Source organism: Monodon monoceros, unplaced genomic scaffold, assembly GCF_005190385.1.
Source record: "Monodon monoceros isolate NGI ecotype Baffin Bay Population unplaced genomic scaffold, NGI_Narwhal_1 Super_Scaffold_19, whole genome shotgun sequence".
Classification (NCBI taxonomy): Eukaryota; Metazoa; Chordata; class Mammalia; order Artiodactyla; family Monodontidae; genus Monodon; species Monodon monoceros.
In genome coordinates, this window is record NW_021703775.1 from 67,276,303 (window position 1) to 67,299,716 (window position 23,414).

The following is a 23,414-nucleotide window of genomic DNA, read 5'->3' on the forward strand; positions in this document are numbered from 1 at the left end:
ATCCGCAGAAGCCCTAGTGTGCAAAGATACCTGAGCTACTCCACCTCAGCCCCTAGCCCAGGGTTCCCAAGCGGAAGTGCTCCTCAGCCCCCCTTACCCTAGTCCAGGTTGAGAAGTCCAGTGAGGCAGGCTCCCAGGGACAGTAGGTAGGAGGGACTCCTCCCAGTACCGCCAGCCGGAGAACTCCAAGCGAGGTTTTGAGGGTGCAGTGGCCACCTCAGCCACTGAGGAGCGATTAACCAGAGGAGAGAAAAGGCCTACGGGATAACGAACACCGCTAGCAGGACAGATGCTCAGCCCTCCCTTCACCACGACTCATGCACCTGAATTGAGGAAGGAGGGCTGGACACCTATCAGTGTAGTGCGGGCCACGGAGAGCACCAATAGAATGGCATGTTCCTGCCCAGAACCCCAAAGATCCACCACTCTGAAAATGGGGGACTGGCTGCTCCCCTGGCCAGAACATGAGCCTGCCCGGCAAGGCTGCTCTCGTACTTGGGAAACTATTCTCGTTTTCTAGAAGAAAGCTCTGCCTATTACACGTAACACCCTCTGCTGAAGCCAGGAGACATGCAAGGAAGCAAGAACCAGAGGCAGCTCAGCTGTTTTACTAACTCAGTGGAAAAGTAACAGTACAGATTTCAGGTGCAGTAAGGGAGACGGGGCCGACTGGGCCCCAGCATCTGAGGCCCCACCCCCATGCTAGACAGCTCCAGTCCAGTCCAGCGTCTGAAGCGTGGTCCACATGTGTGTGCGTACGAGCACATGACCTATCTGGATGCCCGAGAGCATCTACTAAGTGTGCTGCCTCCGTGGAGGGCACCGGATTCCATGCCCAGCAGCTGGGCCTGAGAAGAGGCTGAGGAGTCGGGCCCTAGAAGCGGCCGAGCACAGTGGCTAACAGAGCCATGCGGATGTACATGCCATTCTCCGCCTGCCGGAAGTAGGCTGCTCGGGGGTCCGAGTCCACCTCCACACTGCAAGAGAAGGAAGAGTTACCATGTGCCCAAGACAGCCTGAACAGGACTGAGTGCACTCCCAGAGCCAGACCCCCGCCCCCAAGCATATCCTCAATTTTCATGCCATGTCACCTTATCTCATTGACTCGGGGCATTGGGTGCATCACCACCATCTTCTTCTTGGCCCGGGTCATGATGTGGGGAGTGAGGATGAACTGGCCAAAGCACTGCGAGGCAGAGAGGGGCCCTGTTAGCACGGCCGGGCAGGGGTGGCTATGAGCCCACGAGCCTGGGTTCCACCTCCCGATCCTCGCACTCAGTTATCGCAAGCGAGGGACCCAGCTTTCCTGGCTGCTAGTCTGGATGCCCAGCAGCTCCAGCCCTGGCTTCTCCTCAACCCTCGTGCTCACAGCTTCATACTCCTGGCTAGAACCGAAACGCTCCTTCTGGATGCGAGTCATGTAGAGCACGTCGGTGTCGGGCAGCGCCTCCTCAATGCTCTCAAATTCCTCCTGGAGGGTGAGGCCCGGCCAGGGTGAGTGTGGTGCCGGCACTGACCGCCCAGCCCAGGTCCCCCACGGGCTCCCAGGGCCTGACCTGCTTGGTGCCGCGGGACGCCACGAAAGCCCGCACGTCGGGGGGGCATGCGCAGGCTGGGAGGCGCCACGTAGCGCAGGCTGACGCGATACTGGGTGAGCAGGCAGGCCAGTGAATGCACCGTGCGTCCGTGCTTCAGGTCCCCAACCATTGTGATCTGGGGAGGAAGCCGGTCACCAAGAGGGCCCCCAGACTGAGCACACCCGCACCCCCATTTTAAAGCTCTCGGCCTCAGAACCAGAATGCAGACCTCAGAATGCGCGCAACACGCGCTGGAATGCAGAAACCACCTCCCCACTGTCCCCCTCTCCAGACCATCACCAGGCAGGCCTCCAACCCCTGCCACCACCCTCACCGTCATGCCGTTGACCGTCCCAAGCTCCTCCCGGATGGTGAAGATGTCCAGCAAGGCCTGGGTGGGATGCTCTCCGACCCCATCCCCGGCATTGATCACTGGCCTCCGGCAGTGCTTGGCCGCCAGCTGTGAACACGGGGACAAGGAAGGAGAATCCTGTCTTCTGCGTCTCAGGGACCCCTACTCCCTGCCGCAGTCCCACTCCTCCTGGGGTCTCCGCACCCATCTGGCCCGACTGAGACCTGCAGTCACAGGAAGTGTGGGCAGGAGGGCCCTCGTGTCCCTGGGTCCAGCCAAATCAATCCTGCCCCGGCACACAGGCCGGCCTCACCTCCACCGCTCCGGGCTGGGGGTGCCGCAGCACCACGACGTCGGCGTAGCAGCTCATGGTCTGCACCGAGTCAGCCAGGGATTCACCCTTCTGGACGGAGGACGTGGCTTCTGAGAAGCTGAGCACGGCGCCCCCCAGCCGGGCCATGGCCGCTGCAAAGGAGCTGCTGGTCCGCGTGCTCACCTCGTAGAACATGGAGGCCATCACCTTCCCCTGGGGGAGGCGGGAGTCATGTGTGCACACATGTGTTCACCTTGGGGAACGCGTGGGCTGATGCCTGCCTCCCCAACTTACGCAAGAGGGGTGCTAGAACCCTGTTCCCCAAACCTTCCCATGACCTGTTGTAGCCTTGACATTTCCACCATAGTGTCACTCTGAGCTAAAGGTCTGCCTCCAAAAAGCCATCGTTAAGAGTCTGAACGAGACATTCATTCTCTGGGAGAGAAGGAAATACCCTAGACTTCACTCCCACGAATACATCAGCACCAATCAAGTGACCAGATTAGCGGGCCTGTGCGCTGGTGCTCAGGGCCTCGCGAGTCAGCTGAATACCGATCGGAGGAGGGCAAACACGGTGGCGGCCTAGAGGGGCAGGACCTCCCAGAGTAGGGCTTACCTATGGAGGGTGTGGACTCACACGAGGGGACCTATGGCAGGGGAGGGAGACCCCTCTGACCACTGCACAGCCCTGCTGACACGCGCCTGGATCCCCAGCCCACAGCCCTGACCCTGACCTTGAGGATGTCGAGGCTCCGCTCCTTCTGCACCATCATGCGCAGCGTGTGTGCCACGTTGAACAGGTGAGACATCTAAGAAAGACCCCGAGTGGGACAGGTGAGACATCTAAGAAAGACCCCGAGTGGGACAGGCGAGACATCTAAGAAAGACCCCGAGTGGGACAGGCGAGGCATCTAAGAAAGACCCCGAGTGGGACAGGCGAGGCATCTAAGAAAGACCCCGAGTGGGACAGGCGAGGCATCTAAGAAAGACCCCGAGTGGGACAGGCGAGACATCTAAGAAAGACCCCGAGTGGGACAGGTGAGACATCTAAGAAAGACCCCGAGTCGCTGGAGCGGCGGCGGCCCCCAGGGGCCCCAGCCCCGACTCTCCAGGTCCTCAAAGCTCTGGGTGTTCCCCTCCTCCCTCCCCCAGGCACCTGATCCTTGGTGAACTGCTGGACAGACAGGATATGTTGGCCCACTAATGAGTGCAGCAGGGGTGAGGTCTGGGGGTGCAGCAGGCCAGGGGTCCCCAGGTTCTGGGGCGACGCCTGTCTAGGTACTGGTGGTGGAGGGTAGCAGGTGCCATCAAGGGTTCCCATCAGCTCTGCAGAGTGAGGGACAGGGCAGAAGAGGCTGGTCAGAGGGTTCCTCCTACCCAGGCCAGATCAGAGAGGTCCCAAGGTGAACGCGTGTTCCGGGGCGTCTCTCACCTGGCTCAGCTGCCTTCCGGGAAGTCTTCTCCTTTGGCTCCTCAGCTACAAAGAGGGCAACAGGACAGATGTAAGCCTGTGGCTGAGGTGTGTGAAGAGCCCCCGCTTCCCCAGGACTCCGGATCACAGTGTCTGTGTTAAACCAACTCACACCACAGTAGCTACAGCAGGTTAGGTGAGGGCAGGAAGGACCGGCAGCTCTGGGCACGGACACGTGATTTCCCACAGGGGCTGTTGTGTGTGATCAGTGGTGCCCTCCCGGAACCCTCCCAGTTGGCAAAAGGATCCTAGGCAGGGAGAACGGCCAGGCTCACACCAACCAACAACCTGGATTTACCCCACGCTCTGCTGTCCCATGGGACCCCAGCTCCCAGGCGGAGGAACACAGCTGCCCACAACAAAAAAGGGCCTGTGAGAAGCTGTGGGATGCCTCCCTCAAGCTGGGCGGGCTGATTTAGGCAAAGGGGGGCACAGCAGGTCAGATGAGGGCAGCAGGAAGGACAAGGTAAGTGGACAGAGGTGAGGTGCTGGGGGGCGCTGGGACAGTTCCTAGGGCACAAAGTCCCCAACCTCAGCCCACCTGGGACACTGCAGGGGAGAGGAGCCCATCTGGACACGTCTCTAAGTGCAGGTGGCCCCACCCTCCACGTCATAGGACCTTCCTCTTACCTGGCAAACCTGGGTCAGAGGCTCGGTGGATTCGGGGCGGCAGGTGGAAGCGGCCATCGGGAAGCACTGGGATGCCCCGGCGGGGCCTCTCTGGGGTCTGGAGAGACAACACTGGGTACTGACCTGACCCTCCTCAAATTCAATCCCTCAAGAAAACCCAAACTGCTCCCTGTCCGCTAGGGTTCTACCTCCATCATGTTCCCTCAGCCCCGCCTCCCACTGAGCTGCCCTCAACAGGCGCGGGCCCACTGGCCTCTCCAAGACGTCTCTCTGCTTGGGTTAATAATGGGGTGTGTTTCCTGTGGGAAGACTCCTAAACTGAGAGTTAATTCTACGTTTTGCAGTAGAGGGGGTAGGTGGTGAGGACATTAAGTGTTAAGTGACGAACGTTCCACTGCCCCGAACCACCAATGAAGATGTTTATGCTGTCAGCCCCACGCCTGACTGTACCCCCAACCCCGCCCCCCAGCCCGAAGCAGCGCGCATACCGTGTTTAGCTCACTGGCGGCGGGGGCCGAGGGCGTGAGCTGGGGAACAGCCCCCTGTGGCCACTTGCGTACATCCTGTCCGTAGCCCGGCGGCACCAGCACCTGCGGACAGAAGGCAGGGGCGGGCAAGTGAGCCAGGCTGGGGTCCTAAAGGGGTGGAAGCCAGCGAGAAGAAAAAAATGCCCTGGAGACCTGCACCCACCCGCACCCAGGGCAGTTAGACGGGTAGTGCGACCACAGAGATGTGCTGGGGTGGGAGAAGAATATAGCACGAGCGGGTCACGACCGGCCTGGGCATGGGCCACACACACACCTGCCCGTCAATATAGGCAACCTCTCCTCGCAGGACCACACGGCGGACGGTGCCCTTCACCTTCTGCCCTTCAAAGGGTGTCCAGTGGGCCTTGGAGAAGGGCATGTGGTTGGGGACCGTCCATTCATGCTCCAGATCCACCTGTCAGAGTCACGGGTTATGCCAGGCACGGGCTGCAGCGTGGAACGGCTCCCAGGGCTGGGGAGCCCCCGCCCCCCGGCCTTCAACCCCACACCTCCACATAGGTGTCCTCCTGGGGCGGCAGGTGGAAGATGCGCCGAGGGTTGTGGTGCAGTCGCTGCAGCAGGTCATCCAGGCTGAGCCGGCCCTCGCTCACTGCCGTCAGCAGTAGGGGCAGCATGGTCTCCAGCCCCGGGAAGCCGGGGGGTGGCTGGGGCCCACACTTCTCGTCCACGGTGTGGGGGGCTGGGAGAAGAGAGCATGACCCTCGGAACCGATTGCCTCCACACATGAGAGGTCACGCACGCCACCAAGATGGTGCCTCACTACCAACCCCGATGCTAATTTTTTCTGGGAATCAGAAGGTAGGGAAACTGGGACTGCTGTCATCTTTGGGGGCCCACACCTTTCACCGACATTCTCTCATTTACAGTTTACTCATTTGCTCATTCGTTCTTTCAGTAAATATTTATCAAGCACCTATGACAGACCAGGAACTGTATTAGAGGCTGGGATCCTACCCAGATCAAGGCCCAATCTTCATGGAACCCAAGGTCCTTGCCCGTGAGGATGGGGCACGAGCCCGCCCGGGCAGAGGGGTTTCGGCCTGGGCCCTCTCACCATGGTCGGAGGCAAAGCAGTCGATGACGGCCATGTTCTCCCATAGGGCTTCCACATCCTGCCGGGAGCCAAGCTCAGGCCGAACCTCCCCCTTCCCGGGCCCCAGACGCTCCAGGTCATCGCGGCTCAGGAACAGATGGTGGGGCGCCACCTCACAGGTCACTGGCAGCCCCCGTGCCTTAGCGGCTTTAATCAGCAGGATCTGGGGGAGAGCAGGGAGACCTCGAGGAGGCCTCCCTCCAGGCCCCACCCTGCAAAGTCCCCGCAGCCCACCTCCCCCCTCGGAAAGTCATGGGGCAGATGTGCTGGGTACGGGCTCCAGGCTCCCCTGCTCGTGCCCTACCCCTCTCCTGCCCCCAAGGACTACCCTGATCACCTGGAGTTACTGGGAAAGCAACAGGGGCACCTCTGCTGGGCTCTCACCTCTTCCTTCCGCGCCACGTGACAGATGTGTACCGAGCGCTGGGTCAGCTGGGCCACCATGAGGACGGCGGCGACACTCTGACGCTCTGCGTGGGCCACAATGGGGAGGTGGGACGGCCACGTCTCGAAGTGCTGGGGGCAGGAAGAACATTCCGGGACCGTGCAGAGCCCAAGCCCTCATGGAGCTCCAGACTCACTGCCGCCAGCCCACTGTGCGGGGCCCTCAAGCCAGGAGGTACTGGTTGGCTGCCTCCTCCCACCTGCCCACCCCTACCTCCATCCACTGGGCCACACTGTCCAGCCGCAGCTCAGAGAAGGTCTCGTTGAGGTAGAGCTTCAGCCCTGCAGCAGACCCAGCCACAGCACCCAGGGTCCCTGCGTTTTCCGATGAAGCTCCGAGGAATAAGGCATAGTCACAGCGGGCGCCGGCCTCTGCCAGCTGGAGAGGGTACATTTGAGATTAGGCCCCTCAGCACCGGTGCCAGCTTGGCACCCATGCGTGGCCTGGGCCCCTGGGGAGGGGCAGAGGGAGCAGGAAGCAGGAGGACAAGGGCTCACCTTCTGTGCCAGGGCCAGAGCAGGGGCATCGATGATGGGGGGCCGGGTATTAGGCATGGCACACACCATGGTGATGCCCCCGGCCAGGGCAGCCGCTGTGCCTGAAGCAAAGTCCTCCTTGTGTGTCCCCCCTGGTTCCCGCAGGTGCACGTGGACATCAATCAATCCTGGGAGAACACGGAGGCAGCAGGTTAGAGGAAGATTCCGAGACACGAAGGGCATCAAGGAGGTGAACTGGGGCGGCAGGAAAATAAGCAGCGACTGACACAAGTGAGAGGCGGTGAGGTTCGTCAAGGGCATCGTGGACGGAGGAGCACAAGAGCTTAGGGTGAGGCAGGTTCTGGGCCCTCCCCACTCTGTACACTCCAGGGCAGAGTGGGCCCCACGGCCACCCTGTGCTCCACCCAGGGTCCATACAAGCTTCTACCAGTGTCCAGAAGCCAGGTTCTCTCACGAGATGCACTTACCAGGTAGTCGCACGAGCTTCTGGGAGGTCATGCAGTCAACGTGCACCTTCAAAGGAGGGGCTGGCCCAATCTGTCCTAGGGCCTGCAAAGCGGAAACCACGGTCAGCTTTGACTTAAGGGCAGCCTGGGAGGTGCAGAGAGGGATTGGGTTTTCCCATAACCCAGGCTTCTGCCTCTCTATACCCACCTTCTCTCTCTGCAGCCACAAAGCCTGATCACTAGCATAGCTGTTTCGTACTGAGATTTCCCAGCCCCAGGGCACGCTCACTTCTCCCTCTTCCCCCACTGACACTGGCTGCCCCCTTCCCGGCACCCAGGTGTCAGTTACCTCCACAAACAGTTTGGTGCACTTGATATCGATGATGAGGGGCACGGAGAAGTCAGCGGCCAGGCGCCGGGTGCGGTAGCCCTTGGTGACAAAGGAAGAGAGACGCCGGCCCCCGGCCCCGCGCATGGACAGGTTAATCACTAGCTCGAAGTTCTTCTCAGCGAGCTGCTCCAGGATACTTCGCTGTGGTGGACACTCTCCATCCACTGCTTCTTCAAAGTGCCAGTCCACAGCCGTTACCTGTGGCCCAGAGACAAGGTCAGGGCCAACCCGAGACTGGCAGGGGCCAGGAAGGCCAACCGGAAGGGAGGAGAGGTGGCCAGGGAGCCCATGAGGAGGATGGGGACCAGGCTACCTCTCTTTGCTACAGGCAAAGCATTTTTCTTGACAAGAAAGGTATCTACACTATGGTTACCAAGGACTCTGCGGTATGAGCCCACACTTCACAAAGAAAGATAAAATTCTGGAAGGAAACATGCCAAAATGTTAACAATGGTGGGGAGGTCATGAGGGAATTCTTTTTTTCTCTTTGCTTCTCTGTATGTTCTACTGCTCTACGTGGAATATATAATTTGTACAATGACAAGAAAAGCAGGGGAACAGGGAGAGAATTCCTGGGTGCTCTCACACCCTTGGAGAGTGGGCAGCGTGGGGTAGGGCGGGAGCAGCCCATACCTTGACACCGTGCTCTGTATAGAAGTCAGCAGTGCCCAGACTGGCGTAGAGGCTGTAGCCCAGGCTCTCCAGCAGTCGCACAGTTGGGAGCAGCTCACTTTTGTTCTGAACCAAGAAGGAGATGAGGCTGTGTTTCTCCCGTCTTCCACTTCAAGGTCAGCCCTGGCCCAGGGAGCCAAGGTCATCTGTCCCCCCATCTTCAGGCACCCCCCGGATTCTGTACCTTATAGCTGCCAATGGTCAGCAAGATGTTCTTCTTGGGGATCTTAAAGCCAGTGCTTAGCATGGCCTTGAGGTAGGCCTCACAGCGGCTCTCCCCGAAGCCAGCCACTTCCCCGGTACTGGTCATCTCCACACCCAGCACCACATCAGCACCCGCCAGGCGGGAGAATGAGAACTGGGGCACCTGAGAGAGCAGGAGGTGAGTGAGGGCCAGGCGTGATGGGCCCATATCCTGCACCAGTGGGGGGGCCTCAATACCCTCTCTCGGCCTCCTCCAGACAGCGGGGTGAGCCTTCCCTGTGCGGCTCCACGTGAACCCACCGATCATCGGCTGCTTCCCCAACATGCTCGGGCTCCCCTCGGGCTCCGCGAGGCTCCTCCCCGGCCTTGGAGCACTTCCTCAACAAGCTTGGCCAGTCTCAAATCTCACATCCTGACCGTCCTCCAAGGCTCATTCCAAATACCACTTCTCTTCTGGAGCCTTCTTGAGGGTCACCACCCTCTCTGGAAGTCGCACTTCCTTTAGCATTTTGTTTTTATCTCTACTATGCAGGTTTATCACACACTGTTCTAGAAACAAGCTGTTTTTGGACCCGACTTCTCTTGCCTCCCATCACTAGAGTGGAAGCTCCTAAGAGACAAAGACCATCTTATTGCCCTGACGGCCCAGGAAGGCCTTGCCCACAGGAGGTGCTTGGTTTATATGTCGACTGACATATAGCTTGCGCAGGAGATGAACTCCCTCCACTATTTGCCTCCCCGCTGACTGATAACCTCGGGCTTCAATCCTCCTTACCTTTACCCCCACGACTCCAGAGCCAGTCATGAGCCCCACAGGCTCCACTTCTTCCCCCATGATGACCCGCGTGGCCAAGGCTACTAGGTCCACACCTAGTGTCTTGGAGACGAAGGGGAAGGAGCGAGAGACACGCACGTTGCATTCAATGACTTTCAGCTGGTCGTCCTGGGCAGAGAGGGATTGGTCGGGCCTTCCACAAGTGGGCTTGTGACACCATCCCAGGGACCTTGGCTCTTCCCCCCACTCATCATTCTGTGGGTCATCAACCCGGGACAGGGGGCAGGGTGACTATTACAAACCCTGACAATACTGTGGGCTCGAGCTGTGACCCTGCCCCTCAGGCTTTCCTCCTCCGATGAGGGCTCCCTGGCGGCAGGGCCGGCACAGAACAAGGAGGCACCACGGACCTCTGGTCCCTGCCTTTAGCCCCCTCTTACTACCTTGGCAATGAGCTGCAGATTGAAGGGTCCTGTGACCTGCAGCTCCTGGCCCACGGCATGCACGATGGCTTTGATCCGCTCCAGGGTTTTGGCAGTGATGTCCTGCGGCGGGGTCACGAGCGTGGCATCACCTGAATGCACACCTGCGTTCTCCACGTGCTCGGAGATGGCGATGGCTGCCACCACACCATCACAGGCCACAGCGTCCACATCAATCTCCTAGTGGGTGGTGGGGGGTGGGCGGCGTGCAGGGCAATGTGATGTAGACCAAGGGCCATTTTCTTCTCCCGCTCGCCCCTGCAGGAAGCTTCCCTTCCTTTAAGAGCCCTGGCACAACCCATCCTATCCAGCCCCCTGTGCCTACAAACTTCTGTAGGACCAGAGAGGGGAGTTGCCTCTGAGGCTGGGAGCCTGCCTGCCGAGACCTGTCTGCAGCCTCCCACCTTGGCCTCCTGGATGAACTTGGAGATGACCACGGGGTGCTCCTTGGAGACAGCTGCCGCACTGCTCAGGAAGCGCTCCAGGTCCCCATCGGTGTAAGCCACATTCATAGCAGCACCACTTAGCACATAGGAGGGGCGCACGACACAGGGGTACCCCACGGTCTGGCAGAACTGGCGGGCAGACTAAGGGCAAAGGGAGCTTAGCTGGGTTGCTCACACTCACCCGTGACGTCATCCAGCCTCCAGCCCCCCACCAGGCCCCAGCCCACCTCCAGGTCACTGAGCTCCCTCCACTGAGGCTGGCTGATACCAATGGTGTCCAGGAGCCGGGAGAATTTAAAACGGTTCTCAGCCGAGTCGATGGCTTCAGGGGAGGTGCCCAGCACCCGGCACTGCTGCCGATGCAAAGCCATGGCCATGTTGTTGGGCAGCTGCCCGCCCATGGACAGGATCACGCCTTCGGGGTTCTCCAGCTCATAGATGTCCATCACCACCTATGGTGCAGGAGAAACAGGTGGCGGCAGCAGACAGGGTCAGGGGTCTGAGCCTCCTTGTTCGCTGCTCTTCAGCCTTCACCCTCAAACCCCACAAGAGTCTTAGGTCCGTCAGCCACTCCTACTTGACTGGCCTCCCAGGCTAACAGGCAGCCTTCAACTGTCTCACCTCAAAAGAGATCTCATCGAAGTAGAGTCGGTCACACATGTCATAGTCGGTGCTGACTGTTTCTGGGTTGTAGTTCACCATGATGGTTTTATACCCCATCTGCGACAGCGAGGGGAATGACATTCAGCAATCAGATGGGAAGAAGAGCACCGAGAGAGTAAAGCCAAAGCAGTACTCCGGAGAGCACCGCCTCAGCTGTCTCTGAAACTGCTGTACAGGACGGCTGCCTTGGGAGGGAAGTCAGACCAGCAATGAAGCTATCGGAAAAGCAGATACAGAGTTCTGGAGAGGAACCACATGTGAGGCACAGGACGGCTTAAGGGGACCCCCCAACCCAAAGCCCTGTGATAGACGCTACGGTGCAGCAATGACTAGAAAGTGCCAGGCTTGAGTGTGGGCGGAAGGCAGCTGCCAAAGCTGATTAGAGCAGCAGAGGAAACCATGTGAAAGACTAGCTCTCGGACCTTTCGGAGCTGCTGGATGCAGCCCACAGCACACCAGTCAAACTCGACGCTGGAGCCGATACGGTAGACGCCAGAGCCCAGGACCAGGACATGAGGCGTTCGAAAGCTGAGGTCATGGGTGGTGCCCCAGTATGTCAGGTACAAGTAATTTGTCTGGGCTGGCCATTCAGCTGCAACTGTGTCAATCTGCTTCACCGCTGGGCAGATCCCCAGTTCCTGACGCAGCTTGCGAACAGCCAGCTCTGTGCTGAAGAAGAAGGGTCAGAAACGTAGGCCCTGGGAGTGGGGTATGGACCAAGTAGAGGGCGGAGATCCCAGGTAGGGATCAGAGAGGAAAATTCCCAGGGATGAAGGTCAGAGGCCTCCAAAGCTCCCCACACCCTCCCCTCTGAGGGCCCCTCGCTGGTACAAAGGTTCTCTGCCTGACACTTCTCAGCCCGAGGCCCTCCCCGCCATCCCTGACCTGAGAACTGCGAGGGCAATCTGCTTGTCTGAGAAGCCGAGGCGCTTGGCCTGCTGCAGCAGGGGTAGGGGCAAAGACTGTCCACGGTGTTGCTCCAGCAGCTGGGTGTGTGCTACGATCCCCTTCATTCGGTGCAAAAACCAGCGGTCGATGCGAGTAAGTTCATACAGGCGATCCACCGAGTAGCCAGCCCACAGGGCAGCTGCCACCACAAAGATGCGCTTGTCTGTTGGAGTCTCCAACTCCTAACGGGGAGAGGGCAGACAAGCTAAGCCTCCGTTTCCTCATCTGTAGAAACAAATCTAGTGATACGTCCTCAGAATAATGAAAAATGAGAAACGAAGTCACTGAATTCTCAGCAAAGTGAAAACACAGCAAAGGTCCGCAAGTGACTGGTGCTAGTACTACTGGTAGTACCCCAAGCTCAGGGGCTGGGGACAGAGAGAAGCAGGGTCCGTTCCGAGGGTACTGCCAGGGGAAGGGGAGCCGCTTACCATGTCACTGACGGGCTTGACTGTGTGATCAAAGCCCACGCAGTTCTCATCCACCATGCGCAGAGCCTTCTGGAAAGCTTCCTCAAAAGAACGCCCAATGCCCATGACCTCACCTGGAGGGATACCATGTGAGCACTGAGGGCCAGAGGGCAGAGGCAGCTGGGGGCGTGCTGCCCAGAATGTCTGTAGTTGTTTTTTTTTTTTTTTGGCCTCAGCTTGTGGCCTGCAGGATCCTAGTTGCCCAACCAGGGATCGAACCCGCACCCCCTACAGTGGAAGCTTGGAGTCTTAACCCCTGGATGGCCAGGGAAGTCCCCAGAATGTCTGTAGTTTACAGTCAAGTCCCACGGTGGTGGGATTTATGGTGTTTCATTGAGAATCTTACACTTGCACCTCTTCTCCCTACCATTTTCATGTTTTGTGTTTATTAGTGAAATGAAACTAAAATGCCTACAATGGGCATGTGGATACTGGAACATGTTGCAGTTGTATCACAGAGGCCCCACCCACCCCTGTTGGGTTATCCAGTTATTTGGTTTGCTTTATTCATATTGTGATGATACCATCTGGGATCTGGCTTATCCTTTAAAGCTTTTTAAAAGTCTGGTAACAGGAAGATGATCCCATTACTCTATAAATCCATCCAGAGCTAATCACATTTACAGCTATCACTTTAGAGTACTTCCTCCTGGACTTTTTTCAAACATGTTTTATACATGATTATAGTACACATACAACTTCTATCCTGCTTTTTCCCTCATGGTAAGCTTGTTCCCACATTCTATGTCACTTTATTACCAGCAGTTTAACTCCTGTATGATTTACCATAAGGTAACTGCTCACTTACTGTAAGACATTTAGCTTTGACGTGTTCATCATTCTAAGTGAGGCTGTGATGTTTTCCGTGCTTTAGGTTATCTCCTTAGGATACATTTCCAGAAGTGCATGGGCAATAGGTAAGATAAATCTTCTGGCCCTTGATAAGTATTAGTGGCTTTATAGAAGTTTGCGCTTTACAATACAAAGTATAAATTTAACCAATCTTCTAAGAAGTGTGTATAATCATTTAAAACAGTTTTTGCTAATAAGCAAAAATAATTATCTCATTTTAACTAGATTTATAACTACTAAAAAGAGGGAACTTCCCCCACCCCCCAGCCCTGCTTATTGATTTCCCATTCTATAAAGTTCTGTTCATGTCCTCTGACAATTTACCCTAGGGTCTTCAAATATTCCTTACCAAATGTATTTTTCTGTTTACAATCCTAACATTTGTTTCTCTAAAAAATTTTTAAAAACGTCAAGATGGTACCAGTAATGTTAAGTAAGTGGATGAGTGATTTTGCTCAATTCCTTTGTAATGTGGTTATATTATAAAAGTTTTTATCCTGGGTAAAAGAAAAACCCAATGCACTAATACATGCAGGCCTAGAAAAATCCTGGAATCATACATATCCCCAAATTAATCTCTGTATGACAAGATGACAGGTGATTATTCCTCTTTGGTTAAACTATCTTTTCTAATTTCTCAATGATTCATGTATCTTACTTGTATAATAAAAGTTACAAAAAGTTACCATGGCAGATCACACTCCAAGAACACTCAAATAGATGTAAGATACTTAAATGTCTCATCTAGGAATCAACTTTTGATTGTCCTATTTTCAATCCACCTCTTTTAGCCACAATTTATGGCTTCATTCCCATGTTTATTATAATTTTTACGTAACAGAAATTCATCTCCAGAAGGAACAACTTGGCAGTCCTGTAAGATTTCTAAACATTCTGAGATCATATCTGAGCTTAGACTTACGTGTTTAAAGGCTACTATTGCTCTTAACGGAAATCTGGAACACAGCAAAATGCTCTTATCCTTAGCTGGTGGCACTTTGGTACATGCACATGCTTGTTTTAATGGAAATGCTTTGCAGGACAAACCAAGGCAATTTAAAGGGTCAGTATAAGGAAGCATACTAACTCAATCCCAGCACGCTCTCCACTGCTTGGAGGCTGACCATCATGCCCATTCACTATTCATTACTAAGTGTCCCTGTTTTTATGAAAAGGTGTCTGATGTCCTGCTCTGATCTTAGACATTGTATTAAAAAACATTTCATTTAGTGACCATGGCAGGAAGTGCCCAGAGAAGGAGGTACGCTCAGCATGGCTGCCACTGCGCTGACTTGGCCTTAGAAGTGTTCATAGGAAAACAGCAGTCGTCGTTTCCCTGAAGTAATCAGTATTTAAACAAGCGTGGAGAACAAACTGTCACTGGTATTAACAGCCTAGTGACGAGGCCATGGGCAAAATGCCATGAAATGCTGTGCGTGGAGTTTCATGGAACTGGTCTCACCCATGACAGGCAACGTACTGTAAACAGAGGAACATATGCAACTAGCAACTGATCTAGTTTTCAGTTCTTGGCTCCGCCCTTTACTCAGGCACACACTTTCCTTCTGTGGGACCTGCTTACTCATTCGTAACATGAGAGAAATGAGATAGTCCAATGGCTTATCACCCCATCCCAAGATTTTTGACATGCCATCTGGGGAGTGGAGGTAGCATGTGTATTCGGACAGATTTCCAGATGCCTTTGATTCCCGCCACTGAGGAGGACTGCTATCTTAGTTGGAAATATTAGTTCTGAGAAACCGTGTTCCCAAGAAGCTGCTCATATAGGAGCTGAAAGATCATGCCAGGGAACTGACTCTATGACATTCTAGATCCTTGGGACATGTGGGACCCCATGAGGTGATCTGGGGAGGGGGCTCCTGGGATGTGTCTCTCACCGACACTCTTCATGCAGCTCCCAATCTTTGTGCTGACACGGAGGAACTTGCTGAGGTCCCAGCGAGGAATCTTCACCACACAATAATCCAGACTGGGTTCAAAGGCTGCTGTTCCCCCTGTCACCGAGTTCCTGGGAGCCATCGGGTGAGGGTGCCAGAGGACAGAGCAGGAGATGTAAATGGTGAGCTTCCAGATAGTTCTCTCCATCCCACACATCCAGGCCAACGTCCTTTCCACGTTCCCTGTCCCATACATGTTTTTTTTAGCTCCCCACCGCCTTTCCTCCCTGATCTCTCCCCAACCCTTGTACCTGAGTTCAGGTAGAGGGATGCCCAAAGCCAGCTTGGCTGCCACGTAGGCCAGTGGATAGCCCGTGGCCTTACTGGCCAGGGCGGAGCTGCGAGAGAGCCTGGCATTCACTTCAATGATGTAATACTGCAAAGAGAGAGAACAGAGAAAGAGTTACCAGATAACTGGCTTAGAAGGCCTGCCTAGGAAAGGTCTCAGAAAGGCAGGAAAATAAAGCAGCATCCTCCAACCCTACCGAAGATAATCCCAGCTTCTACTCCAGGGTCTGTAGGGTTAAAGGGCCTCTTGGCCTAGAGGCCCCAAAATTATGCAAGGCGGTCCAACAGCTACAGTATCAGCTCCACGGCCTAGAGTCTTACCTGCTCAGACTCGGGATTCAAGGCGTACTGCACGTTGCACTCCCCAACAATTCCAAGGTGCTGAGTCACCTTGATGGCCGTCTGCCGCAGTAGCTGGTACTCCCTGTCATTCAGCGTCTGGCTTGGAGCCACCACTATGGACTCCCCAGTGTGGATGCCCAGTGGATCTAGGTTCTCCATGTTACACACCTGTGAAGGGAGAGTCCCAGAGTGGTCACTGCCAAAGGGAGTCAGGAGAGGTAGGAGGCTGCATCCCAGGGTCCTGTTGCCTCTGGAGACGCACCCATCCTGGGTCTGAGGGACATCGAACTCTCAAAGATACCAGCCGGACCCCGGCTCTTACAAGGGCTCATACTGCCTGACGCTATGCCCCTCCTCCGTCACTCACCGTGACACAGTTGCCATAGGTGTCTCTCACCACCTCATACTCAATCTCCTTCCATCCTTTCAGGGACTTGTCTACCAGCACTTGGCTGGTATGGGCAAAAGCTGGGGCCACGAGAGCAGAGAGCTCCTCTTTGTTAGAGGCAAAGCCAGAGCCCAGGCCCCCCAGGGCAAAGGCTGCACGCACCAGCACGGGGTACCCCAGTCTCTCGGCAGCTGCCTGGGCCTGCAATGAGCAGAGACGAACAAACGGATCAGGCCTTGACTGCGTGCTGCGCGGAGGGCTCCTGGACCCGGAGAGAATACGATGTCAAGGAAACAACACCTGTCCACCCCAACCATGCCCCGAACCTGCTCAAGAGAGTTTGCTGCCTCACTGGGGGCCACGTGCTCTCCAATCTCGGCCATCCTGGAGGCGAAGGCGCGCCGATCCTCAGTCAGCTCAATGGTCTCCACGGGTGTGCCCAGGACCCGGACCCCATACCGAGCGAGCACCCCAGCCTTGGTCAGCTCCACACCACAGTTCAGAGCTGTTTGGCCCCCAAAAGTCAGTAACACGCCATCTGGGCGCTCATTACGTATCACCTAAGGGGGGAGAGAGGAATAATAGGCATTAAGACCCTGGGGGTTAGGGGGTGGATCTAAGAAGTTGGAAAGGGCTTCCCTGGTGGCGCAGTGGTTGAGAGTCTGCCTGCCGATGCAGGGGACGCGGGTTCGTGCCCCGGTGTGGGAAGATCCCAGATGCCGCGGAGCGGCTGGGCCCGTGAGCCTGCGCGTCTGGAGCCTGTGCTCCGCAACAGGAGAGGCCACAACAGTGAGAGGCCCGCATACCGCAAAAAAAAAAAAAAAGAAGAAAAAAAAGAAGTTGGAAAAACCCAGAGTGACACAGGATCCCCCTGCCCACGTGGGTCCCCTCCTCAGTCTAGCCTCACCCGAGTCATACCTGGGTTACGTAGTGAGGTGTTATTGGGAGGAAATAGACCTTGTCAGCCAGCCCCTGGGAGGTCTGCACGGTGGCAATGTTGGGGTTGATCAGCAACGTCTGGATGTTCTCCTCCTTCAGGGCCTTGATCGCCTAGGGAGACAAAAAGGGCATATCGGCCTCGAATGCAGAAGCAAGATTTTCAGTCTTAGACCAGTATTTCTCTTCCTCTTCTCCCCTCCCTGGACTCTCAGTCCCTAAAAACTCACTTCTGTTCCTCACCACCTCACCTTTCTGCACGTCCCCCAGATCTCCTGGGTCACTTCCTCCCTACAACTAATGCTCATGCCTCAGCCCTGTCTGCTCCTGAGGGCCACACACCCAGAGGGTCAGGGACGCATGTGCTTTACCTGAGAGCCTGAGTAGTCAAACTCTCCAGCTTGGCCAATGGAGAGGCCCCCTGAGCCCAGAATCAGAACCTTTCGTGGTGGTGGAAGCCCAGAGCCTGGGGTGGGAATCCCAGGGAGACAGAGGCGCTCAGCCAGCCGCTCTCGAACTATGGAGGCAAAGAAAGTCATAGAATGTTAGAGCTGAATGAGACGGAGAGATCATCTAGATTAACCCCTCACTTTACAGAAGAATCAAGAACAAGTCATGCCTCTAACGAGTGGCAGAGGCAGGACCAGAAGCCAGGACTTGTGATTCTGGGTTCCTTTGAATAGAAGAAGCATAAATGAATCATCTTGGCCTGACTGCCTTCCAGCCCTCCTGCCTAACCTCCCAAACACCTATCAGTTTCCCGAGACAGGTCCATCTTATGCCTCTCCTGGAGACCATTCTTAGATGCACAACCCAGTTCTACTCAAGTGCTTACCTGTCTGGCCCCCAGGGTTCCTGGTGGTGGCTTCTTTCACAGTGTCCAGAAAAATATCAAAAAGAATTTCCATATCTGAAGGGCCAGCTTGGTGCTCTGGGTGAAACTGGACACTGTTGAAGAGAGGGGAATCACGAAAATTGCCATCATCGTCAGCGGCCTTGGAGGTAGGTAGTGGGCAAGGTGACGGGGGCCGCTGCTGCACTTTACTTTTTGATCTTCAAGTCCCAGTGGGCTTCAAAGCTGTACAGATCCAGTCATCATGCCAGAACCACCCAGGCTCACCTGAAGAAGGGCAGGCTCTCATGTACAATGCCTTCATTGGAGTGATCATTGGCGTTGGTGAAAAGAGGAAGCCAGCTTGCTGGCAGTGAGTCTGTTTCCACAGCAAACCCATGGTTCTGGGATGTTAGAAAGCAGCGCCCAGAGCCCACCAGCAAGCATGGCTGGTTATGGCCTCGGTTCCCATATCTGGAGATGGAAACGTACTGAGTCACAGGCCCCTCTCACCCTCCCTTCACTACTGTACCAAACCCAGCTCTTGCTGATCTCATGATTCTCACCAACCCGCACTCCTATTTCAACACTAATGAACACCAACTCTACTCCCATTCCCAAGACTCCCCACACCTCATGTCAGAGGTATGGGCACTTCCTCTCCCCACAAGTCCCACCTCATCTTGTAAGTCTTGGCCCCAATGGCTAAGGCCAACAGCTGGTGTCCCAGGCAGATCCCAAAGACAGGTCGGGGGTTCGGTTCAGATAAGACACGGCTCAGTGTGGATACCACGCTGGGATAGGAGGCGGGGTCGCCAGGGCCATTACTCAGAAAGAGACCCTCATACTCTGGAGTGGGCAGAAAAGATGATGTCAAAACCCATGGTTCAACTAGAGAGAAACACCACTAGAGCAAAAGCCCTTATCTCCACCTTCCCTGCAGCTCATGTTGACTTTCAGCAACTGGACCAAGGGCCAGATCTTCCACCCACGCTGTTTGTCTGTCACCTGGTACAGACCTAAGCTACTCACCCTGACTGTCTAATGCGTGGTCCCAGGGTACCACAGTGACCTCTGCCCCACGCTGGCACAAGCATCGGATCTGATTATACTTGAGGCCACAGTCCAAAGCAAGGATCCGAGGGGTACCCCCTGAATTGAATACCCGTGGGACCTGAAGAATAAAGGGCGATGGTTGACAGCTGTGATTAGTAGGTATAATGTGCACACACCAACCCCTACCTTGGAGGCCTCTTCTGGTTCTCCCTCAAGTGTTCACCCCTCAGCATGGGCAGAATATAACTACTGTGCTTAGTCTGGGATACTCTCCCACTCTACCTCTGTACCTTAATGGAGACCTCCGGCACCAGGGCGCGGGCATTGGGGTCCAAGAAGGGCAGGGTTGAAGGCTCCGTCCCATCCTGGACCAGCTTTCCCAGCAGAGACCCTTGCTCTCGCAACTTCTTAGTCAGCTCCCGAGTGTCCACTCCTGCCCAAACAGCAGACTCTGAGAGATCACTCCCCCAACGCAGTCACGCATGACATCAGACTTCCATTTCAGAGCCTGAGTCACACACTGTGACTGTTCCATGGGCATCAAAAATCCCAGGCTATCCTGCTGGAAGTACCCTACCATGAAGTACTCTTGCCCCCAAATATCACATATGAATTGAACCACCACTCCAGATCTGTTTATAGAAAATAATACCAACAGACAAAAGAACACGCTAAATGACAATACAGGAATGTAATCAATAAAATGCAGACTGTGGGGTATTCTAAAGGAAAATCAACGGTTTGTGTCAAATAGGTTACAAGGCCCAAAGAGTAAAGATTATCAACCAAGTGCAATGTACAGACCTTGCGTAGACCCAGATTCAAATAAACAAATTTTTTAAAAAATCAGAAAGTTGGAGAAATTTTAAACATTCCTTGTATATTTGATATTAAGGAATTACTGTTAATTTTTAAAAGGTTACGGTAATGTTACTGTGATCATGTTTTTACAAGGGTTTTTTTTTCACAGCTATTGAACTCTCTGTGGGTGAAATGATATTATGTCTGAGATTTGCTTCAAAATAATCTGGGAGTTGTAGTAGTGGTGATGAAATAAGTTTAGCCCTGAGTTGATGAAGCTGGGGATTCATTATCCTATTCTCTCCTTTTGCATGTTTGAAATTTTCCATCTGAGTGAGAGCTCAGTTCCTTCCCCCAGCTCCAGGCCCCAGTCTAAAGCTTTGGAATCAGGTACACTGTATCACAATCTTGGACTCAAGTCCCAAGAGTCCACAGAGTCCTTGATTCTTTCCATCTGGGTATCTGTGCTCCACTCAGACACCCCTGTGCTTGCACCATACCTTGTAGGCCGGGTATGCCACGCTGTTGCAGCCACTCATGCAGGGTACAGGTGGCACTCCAGTGGCTGGGTGTGGGGCAGCACTCTCCTACCACCAGTCCTGCCACGTGGATCCCCGAGGATTCAAACCACTGTCGATGGGAGGAGGAGACTGTGAGGAGCCCAGGGCCACACGCCTTCCTGCAGGGCCATGGACCCTGTACTCCAGCCACACTCAATGACCTGTCGTTCCTTTAACATGCCAAGCACCTCATGCTTTTGCCTTTTATCGGCAATGCTGTCCCCCGCATGAAACACTGAACACGTGGGCCTGGGGTGCCTGATTAGTAATTGAAATGACATTTTCCTTTTCCCTTCCTTTTCTTCTATCCCCTTTTCCATGAAGTCACCCCCATTCTCACCCACTGCAGCTTGTGTCTCCTCCTTAGAGCTCACCTAAGTCCACTTTGTTTCTACTTGACTTGCTATTTCCATTGTATTACAAATGTGTCCAGATGTCTTCGTCAGCGAACTATGAGCTCAAGAGCAAGGTACCTGACACATGATAGTAGTCAGAGTTTACTGAGGGCCCACCTGGTGCCAGGCACTATAACAGATGCTGGGGGAGGAGCACGAGCATAAAAAAAGACAAGGTCCTGTCTTCAGAATGTTAATTTGCTACCTAGGGAACCAGAAAATAACAAAGTAACGTAGATAAAACAAGATCATAATCACAGGGTGTGATAAAAACATAGTGTAGAATGGGCAAGGGCACAATACCTTACTAGATAAAAACAAAGCTTCAGGGTGCAATACTAGGCATTATACCACCACCCCACCACCACCCCCCACTTTGTAAGGGATTATCATTAAAAAAAAAAGGTAATGTACGGCTTCCCTGGTGGCGCAGTGGTGAAGAATCCGCCTGCCAATGCAGGGGACAAGGATTCGATCCCTGGTCTGGGAAGATCCCACAGGTCGAGAAGCAACTAAGCCCGTGAGCCACAACTACTGAAGCCCGAGCGCCTAGAGTCCGCGCTCCGCAACAAGAGAAGCCACCACAATGAGAAGCCTGTGCACCGCAATGAAGAGTAGCCCCCGCTCGCCGCAACTAGAGGAAGCCTGCATGCAACAACGAAGACCCAACACAGTCGAAAATAAAATAAATTTTAAAAAAAATTGAAAGAAAAAAGGTAAATTTGCTACTCTGTAAATTTGCTATTCGATAGATAAGCTTATAATAACTAAGTAGAGAAACAGATTGTTTATCTAGGAGAAAGTGGCATATTTAAACTACATCTGCTTAGTGGTGGAAGGTTTAAAGAAAGATGAATGGGATCTGAAGGCTGGTTTGGCAGAACCCTCCATGGCTAGGTGTCTGCACATGGACAAGTGCATTTATAGCATATGTGCTGCAGAAGCATCCGTGGTGGGCTGGTGGCTCCAGGAGGCCTTACTCACCTTGGTTGTCAGGGCCTCAATTTTGCAAGTGTATAAACTCAACTTTGACATGTATCTAGAGTTGACAAAGCTGAAGACTTAGGTCAATTAACCAAGATAGTGCATTATAAACTAGAATGCAGTGAATTTATACAGAATGCAGTGAATTTATGTGATGAGGAATGGTTTTTCCAGGAATACCAAGCACTTTCCTAGAGTTTCCTTTTCCAAGTGTCAGGGTGACTGGTAAAGCATATTAAGAATTAAAGGCTCAGTAACCCTAGAATTAGGACAAAGTGAGTTTTGAAGAATACTGCACCAAGGCTATGGCTGCTCTACAATTAACTTGTGTTGATTTTTTTTTTTTTTTATTACTTAAACTCTCAGAGGGCAACTTAGTTTCCAAATTCCAGACGAGGAGGAATAGGAGAAACCTCACTGAGAAGGAAACTGAGTTTCTTATCTACATACTGTAAGAACTCTACTGAAAAGTGGTAAAGAATGAGGCAAGGTAAGGAAAGCAGGTTTAGAAGATGATAGTCAACTTCATTGGTTTGGTAGGTGCACTGTGACCCACCATCACTGAGAAGGGTGTGACCCTAGTTTCCAGTCTCTTTGCCATTAATTTACGCACTCTTAAAGCACTGCTCCCATCACATCACTCTGCTGCTAAAAAATTTTCACTGGTTCCTTACTAGAGCCCAGACTCTTCGCCTTCGCCTCCTCAAGGTGTTACCTAACAAACCCTGCAGAGAGCTTGTCGATCACTTTAGTGTGTACCTGCTTTCTCCAGAATGCCTAGCGGAATGTCAGTGTCTTCACTAACAGTTAACAATTACTGATTTGAAAAGGAATGTAGAGAAAGCATTGGATGTGGCTACCTTGCTGAGCCCGAACTCATCCACTTCATCTGGGGGAATGCCGTAGTTACCAATCAGAGGATATGTCAGCACTAAGATCTGTGCTTTGTAGGAAGGGTCAGTGAGGGCCTCGGGGTAGCCGACCATACCGGTTTGAAACACTGCAAGAAAGAGGCAGAGCTGGGGCTTAGGCAGGGCACTCTTCGGAGCACTGCCCCGAGCGAGGATAATGCCCCAGTGGAGGCTGCCCTGACCGTCAGGGATAAAAGGGGCCGGGCTGGGGAATGGCGGGGGAGGGGGTGTGCAGGCGGGAAAATGGCGGGGTCTGGGCAGGGCAGGCTGGGCAGAGAGGGGCAGCAGAGAGTGGGATGAGGTCGGCAGCCAGCCCGTACTTGCTTACCCACTTCCCCGGCAGTCGACACAGCGGCCCCAAAGGGCTGGCCCCGCAGGACCGACCCGTCTTCCAACACCAGGGCCGCCATGGGAGCGGAGCTCAGAAGCCGGGGTGATTACAGAGAAGCGGGAAACGCAGCAAGCCCCAGCGGATGCTAGAACCACGTGAGGACGGCGCGCCCGGATTCGGTCCACGTGGCTAGCCGCGCCGGTGTCTGGATCAAGGGCGGCGTGGACCGCGCAGGAGCCCAGGCGCTCTGGGCGGCGGCAAACTGCGGCGGCGCGGGCAGCTGGCGGCGTGAGGGGCGGGGCCAGGAACGTGAGGGGCGGGGCCAGGGCAGCGAAAGGGTTGGGTCACCTCCTCTAC

At 54.5% G+C, this 23,414-nt stretch overlaps 1 protein-coding gene across 1 annotated transcript; it reads right to left on the reverse strand.

Moving 5' to 3' along the window:
- Nucleotides 1-537: 537 nt before the first annotated feature.
- On the reverse strand, nucleotides 538-23,295 carry CAD (carbamoyl-phosphate synthetase 2, aspartate transcarbamylase, and dihydroorotase). The gene is given in 45 exon segments (XM_029232391.1): nucleotides 538-977; nucleotides 1,092-1,186; nucleotides 1,370-1,471; nucleotides 1,557-1,601; nucleotides 1,603-1,713; nucleotides 1,912-2,037; nucleotides 2,243-2,455; nucleotides 2,977-3,051; nucleotides 3,399-3,568; nucleotides 3,675-3,719; nucleotides 4,344-4,440; nucleotides 4,832-4,933; nucleotides 5,145-5,285; nucleotides 5,380-5,570; nucleotides 5,946-6,147; nucleotides 6,369-6,500; nucleotides 6,643-6,807; nucleotides 6,927-7,093; nucleotides 7,394-7,475; nucleotides 7,722-7,961; nucleotides 8,397-8,501; nucleotides 8,620-8,802; nucleotides 9,415-9,582; nucleotides 9,858-10,076; nucleotides 10,301-10,483; nucleotides 10,570-10,794; nucleotides 10,964-11,062; nucleotides 11,428-11,674; nucleotides 11,891-12,135; nucleotides 12,385-12,497; nucleotides 15,174-15,304; nucleotides 15,485-15,609; nucleotides 15,843-16,031; nucleotides 16,231-16,452; nucleotides 16,578-16,811; nucleotides 17,170-17,301; nucleotides 17,559-17,704; nucleotides 18,023-18,135; nucleotides 18,308-18,493; nucleotides 18,697-18,868; nucleotides 19,052-19,193; nucleotides 19,366-19,508; nucleotides 20,377-20,506; nucleotides 22,676-22,815; nucleotides 23,055-23,295. Coding segments are annotated over 45 exon segments (6,678 nt in total). The 5' UTR covers nucleotides 23,137-23,295; the 3' UTR covers nucleotides 538-874.
- Nucleotides 23,296-23,414: the final 119 nt, after the last annotated feature.